The following is a 25652-nucleotide window of genomic DNA, read 5'->3' as shown; positions in this document are numbered from 1 at the left end:
ATGTTAATTACAAAATGTGGTAAGAATAACAATAATTGTAATAACGTGTGAACGTATATAATACCCATAATTTTCTGCAGATTACATATCGCTTCCTTGCTATCTTATAAAAGATTAAAATTTGCATTCGACATTACGCACGTAGTCTAATCGTGGAATTATACTCCACCTTTCGCATCGCCCATTGATCTCCTAGCCTCCCACTGTTAAAACCGATATTTTCCTACCGGATCGATAACTTAATCCTTACCAAAAGGAAAATTCCACTAAACTTGCCAAACTATTACTACAGATGTTCTTCTTACAACGAAGACGTTCTGTTCATTTAATCTTCGATGACGTTAAGCTATATACAACAACAAGAGGGTTAAAATCATTTTGAAAATAAACAGAAAACAAATAGCTGCAATTTATTAAAATTACCATTCTAACATCACAAATATTCTTTACGCCGTGATTGGTCTACTGACATTGCCATTTTTATTTTATTTGAATTATTAAAAAAATACAGTGTGCATTATAATGATAACATGATTATTACCTGTTTCTATTTTTAAGCGCAAATCTGCTCAGTCGGTAACTTCCGTTCACCATTATTCTGTTATTTTATGAGGAAGGAAGGAAAGTCTAAACATTTGTCAATAATTACGAACCAATTCATTGTGATTAATTAATATGATAAGAAATAAGAAAAGAAAAGAACAAAATAAAATATTAGAATTACAATGAGATCACGGGAACAAAAGGAAATCAAGATTTAGTAAATGTGAGAATTTATTAAGAACAATATATCTGGTGTATGAGAGATTTACACATGTTAAATTAATTAAATAAATATAAAAATCACTCGGACTTCTAAATGATCGTTAGCCAACCAGCTGCGCCGTTAAAAGCACTTTAGATATTTTTCTTTTTTACTGTTTTTCATGATTTAACTCCCACATGAGCAAGCGTGCCATGACTTGATATGATTAACAACTTTGGTTAAGAATATACATGTGTATATATAAATATACACATCTATATTTTTAAATATATATCTATATTAGTAGATCAATGACCATGATCACAAGTACAAGTTACGTCGAACAGGTCATCAGAAACTAAAACGAGACTCGTCGATGTAAATCGTCTTACAGTTCAGTCTAAAGGCGTACAGACGATTGCGTTGTAACATTCATTTCGCATCACACATATTAAACTTTAATTGCAGAAAGTATGCTCTAACATTGACTGGAAATATTTGCATGGAAATTTTCAAATCCCTTGGACTGTTTTATGAAAATGATAGGATTAGAAATTTTGTTTCTTCTTTTTTAACGAATCGCATAAAGATTTAGTACTTCATTGGAAGCTGTTCGTATACTATCAAGTATTACATCATTGGAAGCATAGAAATTTGCGTTCAGTTAAATAGTTCACTCCATTTTCTTGCAAATTAGACAACATTCGTATTCCGTCATGGTAAAAACAACGCTTTGAAAATTTCATTCAAATAGACATCCAGTTAATTATTAAGAATTGTTCGTGAAATATTAAACACTTTCTTTTAACAATGAATCTATATAACTTTTCACACGGACTTGGTCATAATTTTCTTTGTACATTTCGCTGTACTATCTAAATGTATCGTAAAATGTACAGGCTTCTCTTTGAACTATTATGTATCGTGAAGAAACAAGATATTTTATGTGTGTATCATGACATATATAACATATCTTAACTTGCTTGAGAGAATTATTCTTCTTACAAAAATAGACTGCTACAGCTAAACAAGACTGAACGTTTAGTAAAGGAGATGTTAAAAGTTGAATCATTCCATTCCAAGTATTAATCCTAACAATGTGAAGAGAACTATTGTTGGCAAACATAAATACTCTTCAATTAACAGCTGCAGATCAATGATCTAAATGTGTCACCATTTAGCATACAGCGAGTTTGTTTAAGTCTTCTTCAAAATTACTTAGAATCTGCTACAAACCAGAAGACTGAGATCTATTTGTTCAATTTTTATATTCCATTACTACAACACTTTTTCACTTAATCGGACTAAATTAAAATCGAATAAAGGCACTCTTAGACCGTGATACATGTAACCAGGTTACATATGTACAAAGAAGGAAATTTCACTATATAATTAACGTAAAACTTCGCGACGTTCATCTTAAAACTTTTCAAGTTTAAATACTTGACGTGCTGAATTCAGTCAAACTTTTGGCCTTAATTTTGTTAAACTGATACATTAGATACATTTTTTAATCCAATGACACTGTAAGTAGTGACATTCTAATTGTTTACATTTCACGATTAATCAGTATTGCCACGGACTCGTTTTTACAACACAGAAGCGAAGACCCAGCACCTCCGTGTCATGGAACAGCACCGGTTTAACAAATGCAGTTTTCTACTTATCGTAATATCAATTAGAGCTTATCAATTTGTTCCGAAACAATTTACATAAAAAATGACCGACGCTACGGAAATGCTTCCAAATTGCGTCACGAAAGTAAACAGATGCTTCAAAATGTAGCACAGCCATTCTTCTAAGACAATGTACAGAGATACCGGAGTTACTTCATTCTCCAGTTTAATTATCTAAAAATATGAATTTTCCATAGCACGCGTCACTGTCCTCAGCTTTTTATTCCACATTCCCGCAGCGCACTCGTGCCACCGTATCGATTCGATTTAAGATCTGTATACATTCCTCATTGAAGAGGACAAGCGTAATTTATTTACTATCTCAATGGAGTATAAATATTAAGGCGCGACTACGACGTAGTCAGTAATGTAAAACATTTATATTAAAATTGTGTACAACGATTTAAAATATGAAATGTACATCGTGTAAAAATCTATATTTCCAGGCAAAGGCGAAAGACTTTGCGCAAGTATTAAAATCAAATAAGAAGAAAAGAAAACCGAAACAACTATGTACAAAGTGCATATACAGATCTTAATCTAACTTGTCAGAGACCAGCGGGAACCTGATTATTCGTAATTGTCTTCCGAAATCGCAAACTACGCTATCCCTTAACGCTAACATTTGTTTAACGAAAATACAGCTATCCTTGTGACCCAACCTCACTTCGCGTACGGGTTCTCCTGTCCTTACATCCCAAACTACTAGTGATCCCTGCAATTTGACAAACATTTATTTAATAATATATTTAATAAAAACTCATATACGTATATATTAAGAATCACATCAAGCTATCTCCCTCTAAATTATGTCATGAATTTAAAAAGACCAAGAATATTTTTTTAAATTGTGCTGTGAGTTTAAAACAATTACACAGCGCTAATGTATAGTACTAACTTTCAACTTCTACTGAAAGGAAAATATTTAAATACCTGATTGCTAGTGATGAGTAGATGATGCGTTAGCATCACTAACTGTAAACTGTACGCTGATCTGTGTGCTGGAAGAGCATGTAGTAAGTGTCCCTGAAACCGTTCCCACACACATAACCTCTCGTCAGTTCCAATGCTTATCACATAAGACACGGAACATGCAATAGCTGCCACCGCACCATCGTGAGCCTGTATACTATACATGCATGTTCCTGCAAGCACAGAAAAAGAAAAGAAAAAGATAAGTTTGTTTATGTACAGCTTGACCTTCCATATACCTTCCTTTTATATAAAAGGATACATACCAGTTAGAAGATCCCAAACACATAGCATTCCATCTTGAGATCCGCTACCGGATGTCATGGGACTCATCCTGTCAATAAACAGACAAGATATGGGACCACTGTGCCCATGAAGAGTATATAATAGCAATTGATCCTCTAACCTGGAATATAAGATAAGTTTACATACATTACACTTGGGGTCTAACAAACTCCACACAGTATTAAAAATTTAAACAAATTACAGAGTAAAGATACATACCTATATACTTTAAGAGTATGGTCCTGACTGCCAGTTAGGACACGACCACCCTCACTGTCAAGCACGGTTATTGCTTGTTGGTGAGCTCTATGAGAACTAATTTTCATACAACGAAGGTCTTCTTCAGATTGCATGATGTTATTTATATCCATAGGTGAGCCAGCACTTCCCGTTCGAACATGAGCTAAAAAAAGAAGATAGTGTAGGAAAGGAAAGTTTAGAAGCAGCAATGTAAGACATTTATAAACAAACTAACTTCTTCTATACGAGGTGAAACCCCAATCAATTTGTTGACCTTCACTGTAACTCTCTAACTGCAGAAAGTCAACAGAACCGCTTAACTTAGCTGCTACTACTCTACTGCCGACGAATTTAACGGCGGATATCCCAAGCCCCGATCCATCGTCAAATAAACACTGAAATATAATTAATTATTTTTCATTTTTCTGAGATACCGGCGCCACTCGGATCGATGTTAGTTTATGTTGTTACCTTGAATCTACCTGTAGTGCCTTCCCAAAATTCTAAACTTCCGTTGGCACATCCTACTACTATAAGATTTTCTTGATAATCTATACACCAGATAGGAGATATCACCTGTGAAAATTGCGTGGTTCTATCTGTATTCAATGAGGATATGCTATCTAGAAAACCAGAAGAATTTAATCTTCCACTAGGCATGCATAACTGCTCTAAACTTTCGGACTTCTGTAGTTTATTTATAGACTTGTTATGTTCTTCGACAAGGTGTTTATACTGGTCACCAAAATCGAATCCTGATTCATAATTTAGTTGCGTTCGAAAGTGTTTCATGGACGAAAATTTGATATTAATCGTGGACTTTAAGTCGGGAATATCATAAGCATTGTCTAAACTTCTACGAAGTTTTTTTTGTTTTTCCATGCCAAATTCGTTCAGCTGATAATCATAATCGAACGTATTCCCCATAGAATGTCTCTTATTACTATTACTATTTTGTCCTCTTTGCGAATTGCATAATCCAGGAGATGACTTTCTGCAGTGGATAGAGGAGTATAGCCCAAACGAATTAGTGTTCTCCATTTCTCCTCTCGAGGGTGGTGAACCACTTTCGTAATCTGACATTAACTCGTCCATATCTGGTGTCGTTTGATTCAAGTTTTTCCGGGGACTGCTAAAAAACTGTTTTCTATCAATGTGAGCTAGTTGCTCACCGGACGTTGCATCCCATACCCTGATGTGGCCAGCTAAGCAGGTGCTAGCGATGGTGTTGCTATCTGTAGCAATGCATTCTACTTCCTGCGTGTGCCCATCAAGGACTAGCGGCAATGCCTCTAGAACTAGTTGTGTTGCCGAATCATGGGCTTTTTCTGGTTGGTGCCAGCTAGCTCGCCATTCGGCATAGTTTCTCGAGCAAATACAACGATAAAGAACAACCATTGTATAAGCAACAACAATAACGCTTATGAGACAAAGTACTGCTGCCAAAAATATTTCCATTGGACTCGATGGAATGAAAGGAGCGTCTGCTTTAAAACTGCGACCTTCAGATCTAGTTGGTAACTCCATGTCTGTGATAATTAAAATAAATACGTAATTTATAAATTCAAAGTTGAAATTCGGTAGCTCTCGTAGGTTTCACAAACCTGAAAAGTCTAACGGATCGAGGGCTGCAGTAGCAAGACTCTGCCATTGAAAATGTTGTACATCATTAGGATTACTAATTTGTTTGACCAGTTGTGGACTTACAGCATGAGATAGTCTCATTGTCGGTAATATAGTTATACGTCCATCAGCGGCGGAAATATTGTACATAGAAAGGATCGAAGACCAATGATATAGCGATAATCGATTCCAAGGTGGAAAATCCACTGGTCTTAGTTTATTTAGTTCTTCGGTAATGTTATTAGCTAGGTCGTCCTTATTTGTTAGAAAATATAATGTATTAAAATTAATATTCTAGAAGTTATATAAAATTGTTACAGCAAAATATACTTGAATCAAGTCACCTGTTTATTCACATGATTGGAGTCGATGATAGCGGATGGTACCGATAGTGGTTTCATAGTATTTAATTCGACATAATTGTTTGAATGAGGTCTGTCTAAAGTATATCCGTCGATATCAGAATCTGACTTCAATGTTTCACTTAAATGTATAACATGTTCAACAATCCCAGAATTATAAATAATCATACTAATCCAAACAACCATCCAAACCATAAACGCACGTTGAAATATTCGTGTCCGTGCCCAAAAGTGAACTAAACGTAAACGTTTTGGAATTTTATCCAGTGTTTGAGCGTTCTGCGTGTTTGATGCTATGACGGTCGTTGGACCATTGGACAGCCCATTTAATCTTGGATGAGACTTTGATCGAAAGATGTTCGGCTTTCTATTCGATATAGTTGTCGTGAATTGTTGTTTCCGCATGGTCGATGCATTCGGGAAATGGAATTTAGATGTCTCATTGGACAGTTCGGTGCGTTTGATATCGACAGCAAGAATCGTTGAAAAAAAGACCATTTGAAGAAAAAAGTCATTGACCAAGCCAACAATGGCAAAAATACAAAACTCTTGAATGGCTGGCACGAAAGTGAACAATCCGATCGTTAAAATCGTCACTTCTGTAAGTAGGTTTTTAGTAATAGACCAACCCTCTTTAGCCAAAGCTTGGGCAACGCGTATTTTCACGTCCAAATGGGCTGGCGTACTCACTACACTTTTAGTCAATATCAAAACATTTTCTAGTCCCACAATAACCACCAGATATGGGAACACTTCTTTTCCACTTAAGCTTAACGTTAAGCCAAAAAAAAAGCATAGGCCCACAGTCATAGATAATGAACCTATCACTGCAATGGTCGCGCTAAATGCTATACCAATCTTTGACTTTATTACTTCTATTTTTCGTACAGAAAAATAAACATAGAAAAAGAGAGCATTAAACGTCATCATTAGTGGGAAGAAGTCACTATAATTAAATTCACCAGGATAAAAGATATGTAACATTTCATCTACTGGTACATTGGTAGTATTATCACCTTCTGTTTGATGAAGGTGATAGTAACTTTTTAGCCTATGTTGCAACCCTTTTATAAAGCTGAAATTAATGAACAGAATATTATACTACTGAAATAATAGTAATTACGAATTCAGGTATGTTTTAATAAATTGCTTACTTTGGATCATAGTCCTTTAAAAAAATAGTTACTGCATATTGTAAAATTCTCTGCCGAAGACGAATTGGATACCGTTTTACTCCAGTTTCTTTAAGGTTCATTCCAAACATTATTTCAGCTAAACTAATTTTACCCTTTTGGAGATTCTATAATACACAATCATATAATTGAAGTGGCTGATTCTAATAATATTGTACTACATTCCTAATGTCCTTACCTGATACGAATATATTGTATTTATAAGATTTGTATCCTGTGTATATAATTCGATGCTTCGCTGCCATAAGTTAGCAGGTGAAAGAACAAGGCAATTGTATTCTGGCAAAATTTCCTGTTTTTTACCATTTCTTTTCTTAATTGCTTCAATGTGTAAACACACTTGATCAAGTGTTTTCAATCTGCAAAGTATAATAGATATGAAAAAAAAAATTAATTGATTTCAGTTTTCCTTGAATACACACCACTTACGTTTCTGGATGCTGGTAATTTTGTATAATCTCTAAGAGATTAAAAACTTCATAAAGTGGACCCCGAAAGGCATCCATTAATGTTAAGTCTTCTGTCCATGGAACAACTGCAGTTCTCAACACTACTTGTTGCACATAAAATGCAGAGTTCTCCGTATTGTTTTCAGGCACAACAGTATGATTGATTACAGTCCTTGGTGCATTGCCAGGCATGGGCAAATTGACTAAAGGATAGCTAAAGGAGAAAGCAATAGTCCTTTGTTCACTGTTTTCTCCACATATTCTTAATTTAAGTTTATTTCTACAGTCCCACTATAAGTTCTGTCACTTGAAACGACCTTATTGTAGTAATCTTATTGTTGTACTTCATTCATTTTCAGATACAAATTGCTTGCAACCAAACAGTCCTTATGAACAGTTTATTGTTCAACAAACTAACAAGCAGCTTTAGATTAACAATGTTACCAGTTTTGTTTGCTTAAATTTGCAGACTGTACATTCCTTTAAATTTTACTGACAGACTTCATAGTGAGTCTATGAGTAATTTGAATTAAATGATACTAACCAACATAGTAATATAATCGAGATTGCCAATGAAATAACAGCAAATGGATGAGAAGAGCAAAACAGGCCATGGCCATAGTACAGCCCTGCCACCCTGTCTGGTAAACTACGGAACATTTCACCTTAAGGTTGCCTCACCATGTTTCGTAGCATGTAAGGTACATATTGTTTATAATTGACCTATAAATAATTATCAAAATTCTGTGAAGTAGCACCGATGACAGACTAGTACACTATAAACTAATACATTGTTCAATCTTATAGAAAAATTTATAGGCCTATTTGTATGTTCGCTGTAGCGAATGTTCTCTAACTAAATATTATTTTGCGCACATATTCAAAACCTTCACTCTACCCGAGAATACTCAACAGGAAAACAGCAAGAGTGAGGTTACGAAAAATTAAAGAAACGTACACGTGTTTTTCCCGAGTTGTTAGTGACATTACGCAACTGACACATCATTCTGTTTTATTTTCATCAGAACGGGAAATAATCGACGAAGTGCGCAACGCTGCAACGTAATAAGTGCGTTTCCTTCGCGTAAATTAATGACGCAACCACGACAATAAAAGGAACGATGATAAAACGCGATCGTATTCAACGACTAATAAGATGCACATAGAGTGTAACGTCTACGAGACAGATATTTCACAGTACTTACATATATGCGCACTACTAATTATAACATTCCTCGGCCAAATGTTGTTTTCGTTTTACATTGTGAGCCACAAAATACACCAACGATGCGACGATTCCATTTCAGATTGATACAGCCACTGTTAAATGGACATCGTCACAATTCACGCATCACTGTCACGGATGATCCACCGATGATTTCCAAGCACGAAAAATTTATCCGATCCAGGATATTATACCTGACACCTACGTACGTTTAACACGATATCGTTGAGACACGACAACACCAGGAAACGTGTAATTGTGAACCAGAGTGCAGTTTGCGGAATTTCGAGGTTAGGTCTGACTTGCCGTCGCACACATTGGAGCATAGATAACACACTGGAAATTGATCTAGCGATGACACACGCGTCGAAATGTACGCGGATCACTCACACGTGTTCCCGGTAGCACGTCATTTTTTCGACTCAGAGATGGGTGAAATTCTTATCAACGTACAAAATTCAAATAATGTTCAATGCGTTATTCGTTCGATAAGAATTACAATCTGAATTATATATACGTAATCGCGTAGCTTTACCGAATAACTGTTCACTCGAGTAAATCACTGTGCACCGTTTTCGTTCGTCGTCTACCGTTCGAATAAAATTCTGCTTATTTCTGTCTTGCGAGCAAACACGACGCTCAGGCGAATTCGAAGAAAACGATAACCGAGAAACGACTTCCAACAGCGTTGGAATCCAACGCGCGTACGAGCAACCGTATGACCGACGTAAATTTATCGAGTGCACTGGCCGGTTTCAGTTTAACTCGCGCGACGCTATACGCGATGGTAATTTATTTTTAATCGTTCCGGCCGAGCCTCCGATTCGCGACCAATCGCTAGTTGCATTAACGCGATGTGACCCGCACTCCCCTCCTACGTTTCCCATGCACGTGCTGAAATATTTTTTGAAATCTAATCTTTGCGAAACCCGGCTAGAGTTTACAGTTGAACTTCAAGCTGGGCGCCCGCCTTTGCGCAAATGATACAACGAAAATCTCGCGTCGTCGGCAATTATCCTCGCGCGAATGAAAACGTTTCGATTAAATGAATACGTTTTTCTAGGCGCGATAAAAGCTGCGGTTTCTTACTACGTTCTTCGGTATGTTATCTATTATCGTGACCAAACTAAAGCATTCGTTGTTAAATGGTACGTGAATTGCTGCTAATAACGTTCGGTACCCTTAGGGAACACTTTAAGTAAGTTATCTTCACTTTCGAAGCATGAACTTAAATGATTCTCAAATAATTGTTGCATAATTCTATACTAATTTCTTAAATTTTCTTGTATTTAGGGGGGGAAAATCACATTAGGATCTCCTCCGAATCATTGGGAGGAGAATTATAAAAAGTGGCAGAAAAAAAAAATGATCGTTAATGTTAATTAATCGAAAGAATTATTCGATTTTCGTACATTTTCAAAATTGTTATGAAATTATCGTTATTGATTGTTGAATAATTGCTATGAAATTATTAAGCGTAGACAACCGTTATCGAAGAATTCGAACGAAGTACGTAATGTTTTCGATCAATTTTATTATTCACATTCTGTCTCAACAAAACAAACTTCTTGATCCGAAAATAATTCAGAATTATCACGTTGTTTTGCTCTGGTGAATATTCGAGATACGGTGTAGGAAGAGACTGACGAAATATTTTTGTAGTTATCACGGACAACAATAAAGTACTATTTTGATTACTTAATCAATGTTTCGTGGACACAACGTTTCATGGTTTTTTGGGGGGAATTACATTTCGAGTCATTCGAACGGTATATCTAGAAGCTATATGCATATATCTAAAATATAGTTAACAAAAAATATGATAAAATATATTTTTGGATATCGCGAATTAAATATAAATGCTTGATACAACCGGATTCTACAAACTTTCAAATTAATGTTTGAGCTATCCACATTTTTTTATGTCATAAACTACCTTTTGCATTCAAAGTATGATACTAAGCTGATAACAAACGGCAGCGAATCGTCGACAGAATTAATCAGCAGAAGAGGGGAGGGGGTGGGATCATGATTATTTCCTTTGTTAGTGAACTATTTAAATTTTCTTTTGTCCTAGACAATTTGATTTAGAGACGCCTGAATGCTATTTACAATATGTTTTTTATGTCATTTCTTCTGTCGAAGTTTCCAAGTCCACCTTGTTCCTTAAACGTGCCCCAATAAATATGTTCCTTATCTGTTACCAGATATAGAAACGATTTCAAATGGGTATCACAAATATTTTTTTTCTAACCAACATGCTACAATCAGCTTATTTTTCATGACCCTTGGCCCCTATGAACCACATTATACAAGACGAATTAATTTCGAATCGGTCCACTAACTCAGGAAATAGTAAAGACCAGTGTTTCTCGAACTTCGTACTTTTCATTTTCATTCGGCGAAATCGATTAAACTCATTATGTATCTTTTTTGATAATGTAAAAGAAAATGAATTCATATCATCGCACACTAAAACTACATACATTTCTGATACGTGTCATAAATCTACTAATACATTTATGACAATAATATTGTATCGACATAATTTTTTTCCCTTTGTCATAAATCTATTAATACATTTATGACAATAACATCGTATCGACATAATTTTTTTCCTCGGTCAGAAGTATTGAAACTGATGTATCGGAAAGTATTCCGACGTAACCATCGCTACTAATTTTTCACTTATATTTCCTTTCCGATTAACGAAAAGGAATTTTTTGCTCGTCTTGGCTTGGAAATATGCACAATATGAAATAACAATTCTTGGAAGAATTGTACATACCTACTGTTTTTTCCTCTCAGGGTCCAGAGTTTTGTTGTCTGTGAATAAATGTCCTGCAACTGGATTCAAGGTTAATAGCGTCAGGTTTTTGTACTCCGAAAATTATCCTGTTCCAATTACATGCTACCGATTGATATTTCCTGATGTTGACTCGAAGCCACGATTGTGTGAAATTACCGTGTAAAGTCGAATCGATTCCTAGCATTTCAAGTCTCGGCGAAACTGTGTTTCTTGGACGAACTTGCACGGATGTCCTTTAATTTTACCAAACTTAGGGTAGATCGTAGCCGAAAATAACAATTTGGCTTTGAAATACGATTTCGTAAAAATTATTATATTATAGATATTATATCGTCGTATGTGCAAGACTGATTCCTTTCAGCGTTACAAAATTCCTCATAGATAAAAAACAAACGTAATCTTCAGAAAGCACTAAAAATTGACGCTCTAGACTAGAATATCCCCTTATATTTGAAAAGTTTTCTGATCCTCTCGTTTCTAGACTCGTCCGTGTCCCGTATAACTCGTAGATAAAAGTTTGAGAAACTTTTTATGCTGTTTTCGCCATCATTATTCTCAGATTCCCTCCATATACCGTATCTTAGACGCCTAACTACTCCGCAAATGCGACTCTGATAAAGCGGACGATAGAGTCATGTGGACTTGGCTACGAGGATAGTCAAATTCGTTTCCCATTCCTCGATGAAGTGGAAAATTTCTAATTGCGACTGATTTCATGGGAGTCGGGGTAATCGAGGGGACTTTTATGCGTGAAGGTTATCTGCCACTCTTCACGGTTCTCAGATACGATTTTCGTATGTCACGCGTGTGCTTCATGACCCGAGTAGCCGAATATTTTGTACACCGAGGACACTTGTGCTACTCGATGACTTAATTTCGTCAGAATCACCATTTCTATTTATTGAAATAACATTCTTTGAAGAATTCATCCTTGGGAGCGAAATTTTTTTTCTTTATACTGTTCATTTTTAATTTAAAAAAAAAGAAAAAAAAAAACTTGTTTACTATGGGAATCACCTAATTCGTGCCTCAGCACGGCTAGTACCAGTGTAGGCTGTGACTGAACGCGTCGTCGTGTTTTCTTTCTTGTTATTTTTGGTACGCAGTAACCAACGCCAAATTTTATTTTTCTATAGTTTACAGATACTATTAATTAAAAAAAAAGTCTTATCTCGACGACTACTTTACTCGGAATAGCGGGTAATTGCTCATTATTATTATTGCACACAGTGTGCAATCGGTACTTGCGTCTTCCATCAATTTCGATATACGATCTCTGCTATCTCACATGGAATTTTTGTTCGCGTTGACGCACATTCAACGATTGCATTATGAATATTTACAATACCGTAGCGTAGCGTAGCTACCGTATCGCAAAAGTTGGCAAAGATCTGAGGCTCCGGTGAATTTGATACTCTACTTCCCTAAAGTCCATAGGTGGATAAACAGCTGCAAATCGAAGTCGTTCCTCCGTGTAATGCATTAATTTGCCTTAAATAACCAACAAGTACGGAACAAATACTAAGTATGACGATAAAGAACAATACTAATTTCCAAACCGGTTTCAGATTTCTTCTTTAATAATAGTAATCAGTTTTTTCTTCACTGTATTTCAGATGGATGAAATTTTTAAATAAAAACATGTTCATGCACTATTAGAGGAAACAAAATGTTCAATGATAAACACTGTATGAAATTCTAATGTATTAAGCGAGCAGGAAAAATCTTACAAAGTCTTAAATAGCGAGCAGGAAAAATCTTAAATATTCTTGCAATGTTATTCCTAGGTCATAAATTCTAATAGGTATTGAGCGCAGTAAATTAGATTTCAAAAATATTACCAATGATTTTCTAACGACATTACTTTTCAATTCTATTCGATAAGCGGAATTGTATTCTGATATTAATTTTCATGATCTTGGAACTTGTGAAATAAAGTCATAAAATGATTAAAATATGTTCCTTACGAAATATTTAGATGAAATTGATCTTAATAAAAATACGGAGTTTAAATTGGTTTCCTGCTCGAAGACCCAGAGAACTTAACTACGCCATTGGTTAAATACAATTAATTATACAAACCACGAACGCTCGGCAAGCTAACACTTTTTTGTCGCTTTTTTTATCTTCCTTATATTTTCCTACTGCTATAGTCAATTGAACCGTGTATAGTTTTCTCTTTCGTTACCCGTCGAATTCTTCAATCCGTCGACGTTCCGTTTTTACTGTGAAACACCGATTTCGCGCGTCATACTCATGAATATTTACAATCTGTAGACGAGATTCAAACACTCGGATAACGAAAAAACGCTCTTTAGGTACCATTTACCACGGCTATTGGAATCTTTACCAATTTTTGTAACGGACGTCGAGAACAAACATTTTCGAAAATTCGATGGTAACGTTAAGTATCGGGTGGTCCCAAAAGATTCTTCCGCGTCTTGCACTCAATTACTTTGTGTGGTAATGTTTATATAAATAGACAACCTGTGCATATATGTACGTCGGTAGTGACATACCTGTGAAACATCATCGGGCCTCAGTCAACATAGAATAAATGTAAAACTGATTATTGTCTGCGATCGTTTATGTAACACACGTGGCGCGAAAAAGAAAACTGTCTATTTCAGTTATGTACTATAATTATAGTAGCAGTGCTACGTCATTTGAATCGCACATCGTTTACTTATGAGGAAGTTGGATTATCGGGGACAAGATGTTTCCTTTTTTTTTTTTTTTTTTTTTTTAACTGACGTCCGCATAACACGCTAACGTACAGATACAAAAGTCAAGAAATTCCGAACAAATAGCCGCTATTTAGATTTAGTTATATAGGGGAACTTACTGTGTCCCTTCAGCCTAGGTGGGTCATCAGAATTAACATGGTTTTTTTAAACGATGTGCATCCAATATATTAATACCCATACTTGAGAGTTTGTAATACACCTGGACTGTTTGAATACAGCTATTATAATTGTAGAAATAAAGAAGAATACAGAGCTGTTCTTTTATTTTAGGTCAAGAGATAGATAATTTTGTATACTTTCGTTCTCCTCTCTACAATTTGAATACGAGTCTTTAGGTCGACGGAAAGAAAGGAAATTTGTCTTGTAGAACGAACAAACGGTCACTACATGGGCAAGTGGTCCATTCGCGCCGACGAGCTTGTTTTCATCGAGTCGGCATTTGAAGACGGATTAACTTCATATTGTCGGGCAGTGTCTATCTCGTTCGCCCCATTATCCCGCTGATTGACGTATCTAATTGCATCAATTGCGTAATAAATGGAAATTAGGCTGCTGTGAAATGGTCAATGCCGTCCTGGGGTCAAGCCTCTGCTTGAATGCAGACATTACAGAAATGCGTTTCGCGCCCGGGAACGCTGCTGACCGGTTCACAGTTTTGTGACCATTGGGTATATCCGAGATCAAGAAACTAAAAATATTCTTAAGCTAGTAGGTGCCTATGGCTATGGCTCGATGTAGGATCAATTAAAGTTTCGGTAGCCTTTTGAGGCATACCGTCTCAAAATTTAACACAACGTCCTTAAAATGTGTGTCTCTCGAGAAACCCCAACAAAAATTGATATGTAAGTAAATTTGACAGTGTTGTGCCCCCTTAAGTCAAAATAATTGTACGCGATGTTAAATAGTACGTAACGGCATTCGATAACGACAGTACAATAGACCCGTAATTATTGCGAAACATCGAGGCTAAAAACTATTGCAATTATAAACGTTTTAGAATAATTACGTTAATCGATCGATTAGAAACTCAATGAAAGATATAATTATTGCTTAGCAATTATCCCCTCTACTTGTCAACACTGTGTAATGATCGAGTCTCTCATGCGATAATCGTGGTTCTACCGTACACATTTGGATCAAGTACATACATACATCGAAGTTCGTTGACATTAGATCAGCTGGATGAGTTCATTCACATTCCTTTTCTTACCAAGAGTGTTCAAGAGGCAATTCGATCCCAAGATACTCGAGCTATAGGGGATAATTCGACATTCACTTTTGCCTTTCTTTTTCAGTGACAATAAAAATATCAGAAATTTTGTGAATTGTAGATTGCTGGTCCAGAATTTGTAAGGAATTCTTAAGTTTGAGTCCGTTTCTTTGGAAAAAAATCTTCCTAAATAGATTATTAATCCAAGCATCGAGTCGATATCACAGAAGAGTTATAGGATAGGCTATTCTATATATTATAACTATATAAAAATATAAGAGCGATAACTTTTTTATAGTGTAATGACAATGATCATCAAGAGATAAGCCAAGAGCATTTCCTCTGTGGCTATCAGTTATCATAGTAGGGTAATTTGCACGAAGGGATTGATGATAAAATCACTATATGATAAGAAGCAAAGGAGGCATAAATATGATTCGTCGTTAACGAGACAACCCAAAGGATGGCGCCACGTGGTCGTAAATTGTCCGCGAAATACAAGTACCGGTCGTACTGGTATACGATGCAAGTGGCATAAACTTACACGTTGCCTCTCAAAGGTGGCAAATGGGGCTATATTCTAAATTTTTTTTTAGACTTCTAAAATCGTGTTTTTGCATTTATTTAAAAAAATTATAAAAACAGGTTTTTTTTTTAACCAAAGCAACTTTTAGTTGGTACTTCTGATACTATAATTTTGTTTACATCCATAATTTTTGAAATTTCGAAAGAATCCTTTGAGATACGTTTAAGTATCACTAAAGACTGCAACATACTCAAATTATGAACAAAATCTGTTCGATTTTCAGTGGAATAATACTTACGGTACGACCTAATAAATAGTCGATTATTTTATAGAGTTGTAATTCTGCACGAAATGCACAGCGTGGAAATAATCAGAATACCAGCTTTGTGCATAGATCTTTGGGAGTGTACTAGGAATGGTTCACGCCCTAATCGCTCAGCCGCATCTCTCGTACTTGCGCCAATGTTCTTGAGCACTCGCTCGTTTCCCGCCCCCATTATTTTCGCTAGCATGAGATTGTTTCTGACGTCTGGCGGCCCCCTGATGCTAGACTAGTATTCCGCATATATTATACACGTATAGCTATTAGTCGATTCCGAACGTTTTATTCCCGCGCACATCCGGAGAAACGTTCCATCGGTCCAAGATTTCGGTTCGCTTGATTCAACTTGAGCGCACGGAGGATATTGTGCTTAATCCCACGTCTTTCGTGCGTGTACGTCAGTACAAACAAAATATACGGTATTTCTCTTCGTAATTGGCTTTCAACACGAACGAATATCAACCATAGATTAACGTGCTCGCCTTGTAACGTGCCTTGGCACGTCGAAGCATTTGTGTAATTTGAAAAAGGACTGCTACAGTTTCAGGCACAACGGGAATGTAACTTAGCGACTTTGGCACATTCTATAATTTCCAATTTCCTGAAAATTGAGTTGCAATCGCAACGATTTAAGAACCAGTACTTGGAGATTCCTAGCTAACAATTGTCTATACCGTTCCCTTTCTTGTCTTCGTCGCCTTCACATAGGGCTCTGTAATTTTAATTATTTCATTAGTGGAAATCCTTCGAATATACAAAGGAAGAGCTACGGAGGAGGTGAGCTGCCGGTGTCGTTCCTCCAGCTCCAGGGAATTCGTCGTCTCGGTCGACGGTTCTATTTTTCTTACGCGAACATTTTCTCCTTTTCCGACAGTTTCCTCTACTTTCAACTTCAGATTTGTCGACATCTCTACGACTTTACCTAGCCATCGGTAGCTTCCGCGCCGTGTTTTACCATGATCGATTCGAGTCGATGTCTCGCAAAGAATATCAACGACGAGTTCCGCTAGTCCATTAAGAGGTCTTTCTGGTGTGACGACCAAAAAATTAACCTCTCGAGGGACACTTAGAATCCTAGTTTAAATTCTCTTCCCAAACTAAACTCATGGCAAGGGAGTTTTCCTCCTCCGAGTGTACTACGTTAATAAGTTACAAGGTCAAACTTACACTTCCAGTGGTTCCTTCTCTAGTGGCTTCTGCTACAAGTTCGTCGGCTAACAAACTCTAAAACTGCAGAGTTCAGATGTTCCCTCGCACATTGGCTGCAGATCTACGGGTCCATAAACGCGCGTACGAGGCCTTCGCACATCGGATACGTGTTCAGGTGTTTTTTAGATCCACATAAACGCGCATAGACGCGCGTAGACGCACGAACAATCCGAACAGCAGATCGGGTGCGGATTATACGCGCGCAAACGCACAAATGATTGTGACCCGTATTCTGTTCTCGTCTGGTTGGGGATTTTTCTCTTCTCCCCCGCCCGCCATTTCCCATTCCGTATTTGTGGCGTTGGTACGCACGACCGCTACGGTTGTTCCTCATCCGTTATGTCTGAATGTGATGTCGAGTAGCTGGTGACGATGACTCGGGAACTAGAATGTGTTTTCTGGCTCGTAGAGACCTCTGGAACTTCATGGAAGAAGGCCGCTCTTTTCTTCGGTAAATTGTCTTTAATTATTTGCGATATGTCTAAGAACATTTAACGAAACTTTCATATTAAAGTTCTACTAATTGAAATTAGGGCAGTATTTAACACCACGTCAAGTTTAACACCGCCGGATTTGCGCTTGACATGTTTCCTGAATCGCGCGCAACAGTATGCTCCAACTTATTGTTAAACTTCTATAACTTCTGTAATAGGTGAACTATTATCGTGCAATTTAGAAGCAAAGTTCTTTGTTCCTCTTAAGAACCATTAACTCGATTTACTGAAATTGTAATATCCAATTTTTGTCGTGCAAGAGAGCTACATGGTAGAGCTACATAAATTTAGTAGGTTATAATTACATAATTTCGCATATTGCATTAGGTCGTCCCATAAGTTCATGCCACTTGTTCTTCTGCTACTCGAATTAATATATGAAGCGTATACTTTGGTATCCTTGGTATAAGAAAAGGTAATTTCTCTCGTTTTTACGATATTTCCCCACCTTTCGGACGTTTTTTTTTTATTAAATACTAGCTCAGTCCGCAGCACGAATTTATGAGATCACTACGTAGATAGTTTTTTTTTTAATATTTCGATGTCATCCACGAAATAATGCAATAAAAAATATAACCTATGGTTACATATAACTTGGTATCGTTGAAAATACAACTTTTATTTGATACATTTTTCTGTACTCTTCACGGTTCTCGAGATGTTTGATTGTTCTCAGCTAATTGTAAGTTTGCGTGTACGTTCCTCCTCTGAGTGCCTTTAAATTAAGTATCGTGCTTTACAACCCCATAAATTTGAACCGAATTCGTAATAATAGAGGCAAACATTTATTACGGTTTTGTTTTTATAACTTTATCGAAGTATAACAATTTCGTTCAAATATATTTTCTTTGATACTTAACATTTAACATTAATTTCGTTTGTTTTTCAGTGAAAAGCACCCCCAGTCATATATGGGTAACGCGATGGTCAACGTGTTAACGTATACATCTCGCAAAGCCTCTTCGAGTCATCGCGTCGCAATCGTCTCTGTTAATTAAACATCGAAGCGGAGCCGCACGAATGGACGCGAGCCTGGAGCTTCCGAGCGGGTAAGGGCTTAATATCTTTTAATGTTCAATTTTATTATACGAGCGTTCCTATAAATTGCATCGCATCATTATTCCAACGGACGCAAACGTGAGTAAATTAGAATAAAAGGATACGGCTTGCTTCGAACGAGAAACGTTTCCTTCCTTTCTAGAGCCGAGCTCAGTGCTTCCCTCCGGACCATACAGTGACACAAATACAACTTGTCCTAGTTCCGTGGCTCACCCTATATGCGCCACAATGCGGCCGCCTTTCCGTTTTCCAGCGCCCATCCCTCTTGCTTTTTCCGGTCGCGTATTACGCACTGAAAAACTTTTAGAGCGGCAACTCAGCTCATTTGTCCCATCGTTTCGTTTTATCTCCGCTGGGAAAGAGAAAGAATGCATCGTCCATCATGGTCTCTCTCGATTATCCCGCGGGAGGCATGTGTTCGCACGGCATTCAGGAACCGGCTGAACCATGCGCGACCTGTCTCGCTCTTTCCACCCTCTTTTACCGTCAAACCCTCTCCCCCAATCTTTCGTCGACCCTTATCGCCAAGTCGCTTGCAAATTAAGTGAAAGTACGTAAAGAGTCGGCGTCATTAATTATCGTAACCGACAAGATTAAAATACTTCTAAACTATGGAAGCGCCCGAAGTTTCGTGGAATTTTAACATCGCGAAACGTTGCAAACTATCGCGAGGCGATACGCGGACATGCTGCTTGGAGTTGATCGAAAAACGATTGGGAAATATTTCTGTAACTTAAATTAACGTGCTAATAGAAGTTAGTAGGAGAGACTGGGATCGATTGAAACAATGATTAACACATTCGCGACCGCTGACGTCAATTCGCGTCGCTTCAAATTCTATTCCTGGTTTCATTTCCAAATTATCAAAACATTTTGATTTTATACAATCGGATAATCTGGCTGTAATCGAAGTCTAGAATCGTTATATAATCGCGTTAGGATAATCGTATCGTGATTAATTTTTCGATTAATTAATATAGGTTGCAGTTGGGCTAGTTTCAGGTTTCAAGTACTCGTTTTATCCATCATCAAACCCATCATCAAGCATGTAAATTTGTTCGTTTATTAAAACACCTAAGATGCTATATGAAATTTATCCAAACAGGACAGTTGGGCTAACTACGTTATCGAATAACCGTGAGCGATTTTGACACAAGGCTTAAGTACGTTATTTGTGCGATACCATCCGTTAAAAACAAGCCATTCGTTTGCAAGGATCGTGACAAACCGTTCGAATAATAACTCAACCGACGATAACTACTACGGGAGCGTAGTTAGAACTACAGACACGGGACGAACACTCGTACAGAGAAAGAGAGGAGGTGCCCTTTCACACCAATTAAATCTAATTACTCCAATTCCGGTAAGGGTACGTCCATCTAATTATCGTTTGACCGAAGCACGTATTAATAGCAGACTCGTGCTTCAGCTTGTACACCCGCCGCCTTCACTCGTACACTCGGTTATATTCACCTATACACGAGCGCAATCGGCCGCGTACGTTGGTGTAGGTATATATATATATATGCACAAGGCACGCACGTTCACTTCAACGTGCCGCGTACATACGTGCATTTATGCGGTATAACGTAACGACCAAAAAAGAAAGCAGTCGGTATTGTATCATGCCAGTGGCCCGACGGAGCCACGGGGTCAACGAAGGTTAAATCGTTTTTGTAACGAGCCAACCGACTGTAACGGCGACCCACGGCTTCTCGTAATTTCTGGCGCAAATTCCACGTAATGTCGCTGGATTCGTCGGCGTGTTTACGGCCCTATCGAATCAGGCGATTTTAGGGCCCTGGTAGACGAAAAGATCGTCTTGCGAGCGCGGTTGCGTCTCGTTGGTTGCGATCGAATCGGAGTCACTAGGTCGCATGAATCGAGTAGAGGGTAGAGAGACTCTGTTCTCGGAAATTGTCAAACTCAAAGGAGCTACTCGAAAAGGACCAATGAAGGTCTGTGTAGTGCTAAGGCGAGTGGAAGCTACTATACCGTGGAGCATAAGTATAGCTCTACGTATATTTTGTATTTTTAAAAATGCTGTCGTCAAAACGTAACTGTAATATTTATATTCGGTTCACTGTTGAATGCTATAATCTGTGCGGAATGTGTGTCGTGGCACAAGTAACCGTTTCATTGTTTGTTAAAAATAATTGGAGTTCCAAAGTTTTCTATACGCTATAGCGCTAATTACTGTGGGCAACCAAGTCACGCTGCAGTTTGTCGCGGAGTGCATTCACGCAACTTTTAACACTGTTCTGCTCGCAAAAGGCGGCTTTGCATATGTATACGAGCCGAAGTTCTAGGAACTCGGAGATTGAAAAACTAAGTCTTCTTACCGGACTCGCAACTTCCACGCGCAATAACATTTCGCAGGATTTTCAGGTGATAAGGGAAATGAGGTCTGGAATCACACTACCGAGCATTGCCGTTAAATTTCCATTAAGTCATCGAAGCGAAAGCCATGAAATATAACAAGAAAGTTTGCAACGCTGAGAGTCTACGTAAATTACAGCAATTTTCGGTTGCGACGTTAAACGTTACGAATGAATCAGAGCCCGCGAACTTCTGGAGGAATCAAATGAATGTCAGGTCGATTTAGCGTGCTACAAATTCCTTTTCGAGATGCGCATTATTTCGTACGTTTTCGTAAATTGAACTGCACTTTTTCCTATTGAAAATTACATACTACAGATCGTGAGATTACATTGAATTAAAAGATTATAGTTATCAGGATCAAATGCTTCATGCCTCATATCGTCATTAAGTTGACAATTATGTATTACACGTTTTTGAGAAATTTTTTTTAAGTATTGCAGTTATATCAGTATACCAACCGTTTGAAGTAAGCAATTAAGGTAGTACGAATATTTCTGCGATTCATCATCGTTCCTCATTTTCACGCAAAGTGTCACTTTCTTTTTGTTCTGTGGCGCATTCTGTTCTGTGGCATCTTACACAGTGTTTCTCCGTGGAATGATGCGTTTCGAACGAAGCGTAGATGAGTAATCGACGATAACTACTTCTTACCTTTGTGTTCCTCCAGTAGAATTAATCTTTAAATCACATTAACGCGGTCGATCTCGATCAATCATTTTCCTTTTTAATACCGTGAAACGAGGAGACTCGTTATCGAAGACACCAAAGAATCTAATAAATTTCCAAGCTTCTTAATATCCGCCCATTGACTTGGCCCTGCACCAGCCAGTATTCCGTTCACGGGGATAAGAAAAGGATAGGATCCGCGCTTGATAGAGACGCCTAATGGCGCCTTTCAATTTGCACGTTAATGAATTTTTCACCGAGCGCACTTTCACCTCTGCCGATTATTTCAGGTAAACAGGCGTGTTTCGCTCTCCCCATAACAAGCAGTCGTTCGTCTTCTTGCGAAGCGCCGCGATGTAATAAACACGAACTTCTGCTAGAGACACAAATTGCGGTTGCGTCCACGCGCCGTAAATGTCAAACGCTGCGATCCTTCGTGGCAATGTTTCTCAAAGTGTGGTCCGTAGCCCACCGAAGCTTCAACACCTCTTCGAAGAAGAAAAGAAGCACGTTATATAGTACCGATGTGACTAGATCATTTCGTTCGCTTAGTTCAAAACTTTCCTTCGTATTGAATCAAAATATCTATTTAAATCTTGAAAAAAGTTCTTCAATTTGGCTACGTCAACTGCGTATAGACAGAGAATTTTCTCTAATTGTAAAATATTTATTTATCTCTGGTTTGCAATTACGTTCACATTGCCGAGATATCAAAACACCAAGCAGAATGTGATACCAAATAAATTTCTGCGTGGTAGATGGAACTTCAGAGATTTCTCGATGTACGAATATTGGATTTCAGCTACAGCAAGAAACTATCTCCCTTCGCAGAATCATCCCTGGTTTGTTCCTTTTTCGTCTTCCACTTCGGTGCATGTGTATAAACGCAAACGTAAGTCCGTGCCTGGTGGAATTCAAGAAACGAAAGTAGTTGGTCCAAGGGGGAGATTTTGCACACCCCCCCCCCCCCGCGCGCGCGAAGTAACAACTATTTAAATTGAAACTGAAACTTATATTTTCCAATTTTCATCTGCAATCCCCGGTTACCTCTCTTTCTTTCCCCTCTCCAATTCTTCTTGCATTCCGTCATGCCATTCGATCTCCTAAAAGCGAATAACGCCTAAGTAGCAGCAACGCTTCGCACTTTGGAAATTGGCTACTAAATCCCCGATTGGCATGGATGGGGGTAGGTGGTAGAAGGAAGGTGGTGTCATGGTTTCGATCCAAGTAGTTCGTATATTACCAGCCTTTGAAAATGGAGCGCCCTTTCTTCCCGTTTCTACTTTTTCTAATGTTCTACCAATAGTGTCAAACGTTGGTGCCTTCGGTTGGATTTTTCAGCTTATTCGCAGAATGACACTATGTTCCTTTCAGAAACTGGACAAAAATGGAAAAGTCCGAAACAATGTATAGATTTGATTATTTCTCGATTTGAAACGTTACTGTGAAAACAATTTGCGAAGCAATAAACCTACCGGTCGATAAACCGCTTTCCCTAAAATTCCGCTGTTACTACGTTAAACGTTATCATAGTTTCAACATCTCCTATCAGCGCACAGGAAATTGATTGGACGTGTTAAAATTGATTTTCGATATCATTTTATTTGTCATCTATCCGACCACGGTAGCGCCGGCGCCCGCCGCGTATCGGGAATGATAATTAGAAAGTGATTACGTTCACGTGATAGAGACATTACCATGAGTATACCGAGAGATATTGATGCGACTATCAACGCAATGCCCTCGAGAGAGGCCAGGAGGGCAGTAAGTGAAACTCTGATCACTTTCCGAGGGAGACGGGTCCAATAAGCCGGGGATTGGACCAGGCATGGTCTATTTAATTCACTACGTGGGTGACTGACACGGCTACCTGGACGCGGATCTATCTTACGCATTCTCTTTCTCCTGTTTCCCGTAATACAGTAGCTCTCAACGGGAAAACATCGATCGTTGTTAAAGAGGAATAAACTGTGCAAAAACATTTATGTTAAAGTGTTGTTTTTCGAACGAAAAACTATGCTACGGATCGTTTTGAAACTTTACGCGTGTATTAATTATTGTTAAACAGTCCAAATTTTTCAAACGTTGAGCGATGAATTTAAAAGTTATCATCTTCTTTAATTGTTTTTTTTTTTGCCAATCTAATAGTTCGAATCTATGCGCGGACGACACAGTACGCGACGCACCTGCGAAAGAACTTCTTAGATCGAGCTGGAGAAATAAAGGAACGTAACAGGAGGTCAGACCGTTGAAAGTGGCAGAGGTAACGGAAAGGTTGCAAGGGACGGGCTTAAAGTCAATAAGGGAGGGAACCTGAAGTGATGAGCCGAGGAAAAGACCTCTCACAAAAGTTTCGAAAGAGTTTCGATAAGTCGCGCACTTGCTCGCCCACCGCTGGGGAAGAGTTCGGTGTGCTTATGAGCAATTTCATCTGACCATTCCCAAGATCAAATCCGAGTAGTAAAGTTTTGCTTCTGAAGGGAATGGCGACAGATTGTACGCCCGCTGAGTTCTGTTTCGAAAACTTTTGATACATTCGCCGCTACTTCATTCGACGATATTTTTCTTACGCATCCGCTCCTAGTTTTCATTAGATCGAATCAAAGCGCGCTCGGGGGTGTATGAAGCTCTTAGATCATATTGATTAACGCCGCTCCTGGGCCACTTCCTGTAAAATGTTACAAGGAAGTTTTTTTGGAACTAATGCAGCCATTGACTTCATTTTTGTTTGTTAGGCGTGACAGGAGGGTTAATCTTTTAGTGTGCAAGAAAGTTTGTTTAGGAAGGCATTGGCATTGTATCGCATCCTTCAGGCGTGCTACATAATTAACAAAAAAAAAAAACCTAACCACTTTCCAACAAACGTCAACTTGTTTACATTTTCCGAATTTGTAACCAACTACGTATGGCGCACGTGTTACGCGAGCGAATTTGTTTACCATGTACGGTAAAAAGCGCGGGGTTACTTGTACCCAAGAATTGGTAGTCGGAAAAACCGAAAAGTACAACTGCAAGGAGAGTTCTCGAGTGTGCAATGCGCAAGAACAACGGCGCTGGAAGTCCGCAGATTATAAGTTATAGCTTCATGTAAATGATTCCCATGATCGCCAGGTTTCGGAGTTGCGAGCAAAAAGCTGTTCCTTCTCGACGAGCAAAATCAGGCAAACTCGAGTGGGGGAACGGTGAGGTAGGAAGCAAGGGGAACGATAATTGGAGAATGAGGGGACGGACGTGGCTGACGAGAGAAGGGTGGCTGAAGTGGAGAACGCGTAGCAATCGACGCCGCAAATTATCTGCAATTATCCCATCTATATTACTCGTTGGTCTAGGTCCTCAACTCCAGACAGACAGACCGAATGTCAGGTATCCATGTGCCACCCTTATTTTTTTCGGAGGAGGACACTGTTATTCTCTCTCTCTCTCTCTCTCTCTCTCTCTCTCTCTCTCTCTCTCTCTCT

General features: G+C 38.1%; 1 protein-coding gene across 1 annotated transcript; it reads right to left on the bottom strand.

Moving 5' to 3' along the window:
* Window positions 1-387: 387 nt before the first annotated feature.
* Window positions 388-9548, bottom strand: LOC128875993 (sterol regulatory element-binding protein cleavage-activating protein). The gene is made up of 13 exons (XM_054122078.1): window positions 8751-9548; window positions 8090-8268; window positions 7526-7759; window positions 7275-7455; window positions 7058-7203; window positions 5886-6978; window positions 5523-5796; window positions 4390-5447; window positions 4154-4313; window positions 3898-4081; window positions 3660-3799; window positions 3355-3566; window positions 388-3136 (listed from the first exon to the last, which is right to left on the bottom strand). The coding sequence occupies exons 2-13, from the start codon at window positions 8203-8205 to the stop codon at window positions 2957-2959; spliced, it is 3978 nt and encodes a 1325-aa protein (XP_053978053.1). The 5' UTR covers window positions 8206-8268; window positions 8751-9548; the 3' UTR covers window positions 388-2956.
* Window positions 9549-25652: the final 16104 nt, after the last annotated feature.

This window comes from Hylaeus volcanicus, chromosome 1, assembly GCF_026283585.1.
Source record: "Hylaeus volcanicus isolate JK05 chromosome 1, UHH_iyHylVolc1.0_haploid, whole genome shotgun sequence".
Taxonomy (NCBI): domain Eukaryota; kingdom Metazoa; phylum Arthropoda; class Insecta; order Hymenoptera; family Colletidae; genus Hylaeus; species Hylaeus volcanicus.
Note: the sequence above shows the minus strand (reverse complement) of the source record. Positions and strands in the feature narration are given on the sequence as shown.

Coding starts and splice junctions, on each gene's coding strand:
- LOC128875993 (XM_054122078.1), bottom strand. CDS start 8,205: ATGTTCCGTAGTTTACCAGACAGGGTGGCAGGGCTGTACTATGGCCAT. Junction 6,979..7,057: donor TTAAAGGACTATGATCCAAA/GTAAGCAATTTA, acceptor CATTAATTTCAG/CTTTATAAAAGGGTTGCAAC. Junction 3,137..3,354: donor TACTCATCACTAGCAATCAG/GTATTTAAATAT, acceptor GTCAAATTGCAG/GGATCACTAGTAGTTTGGGA.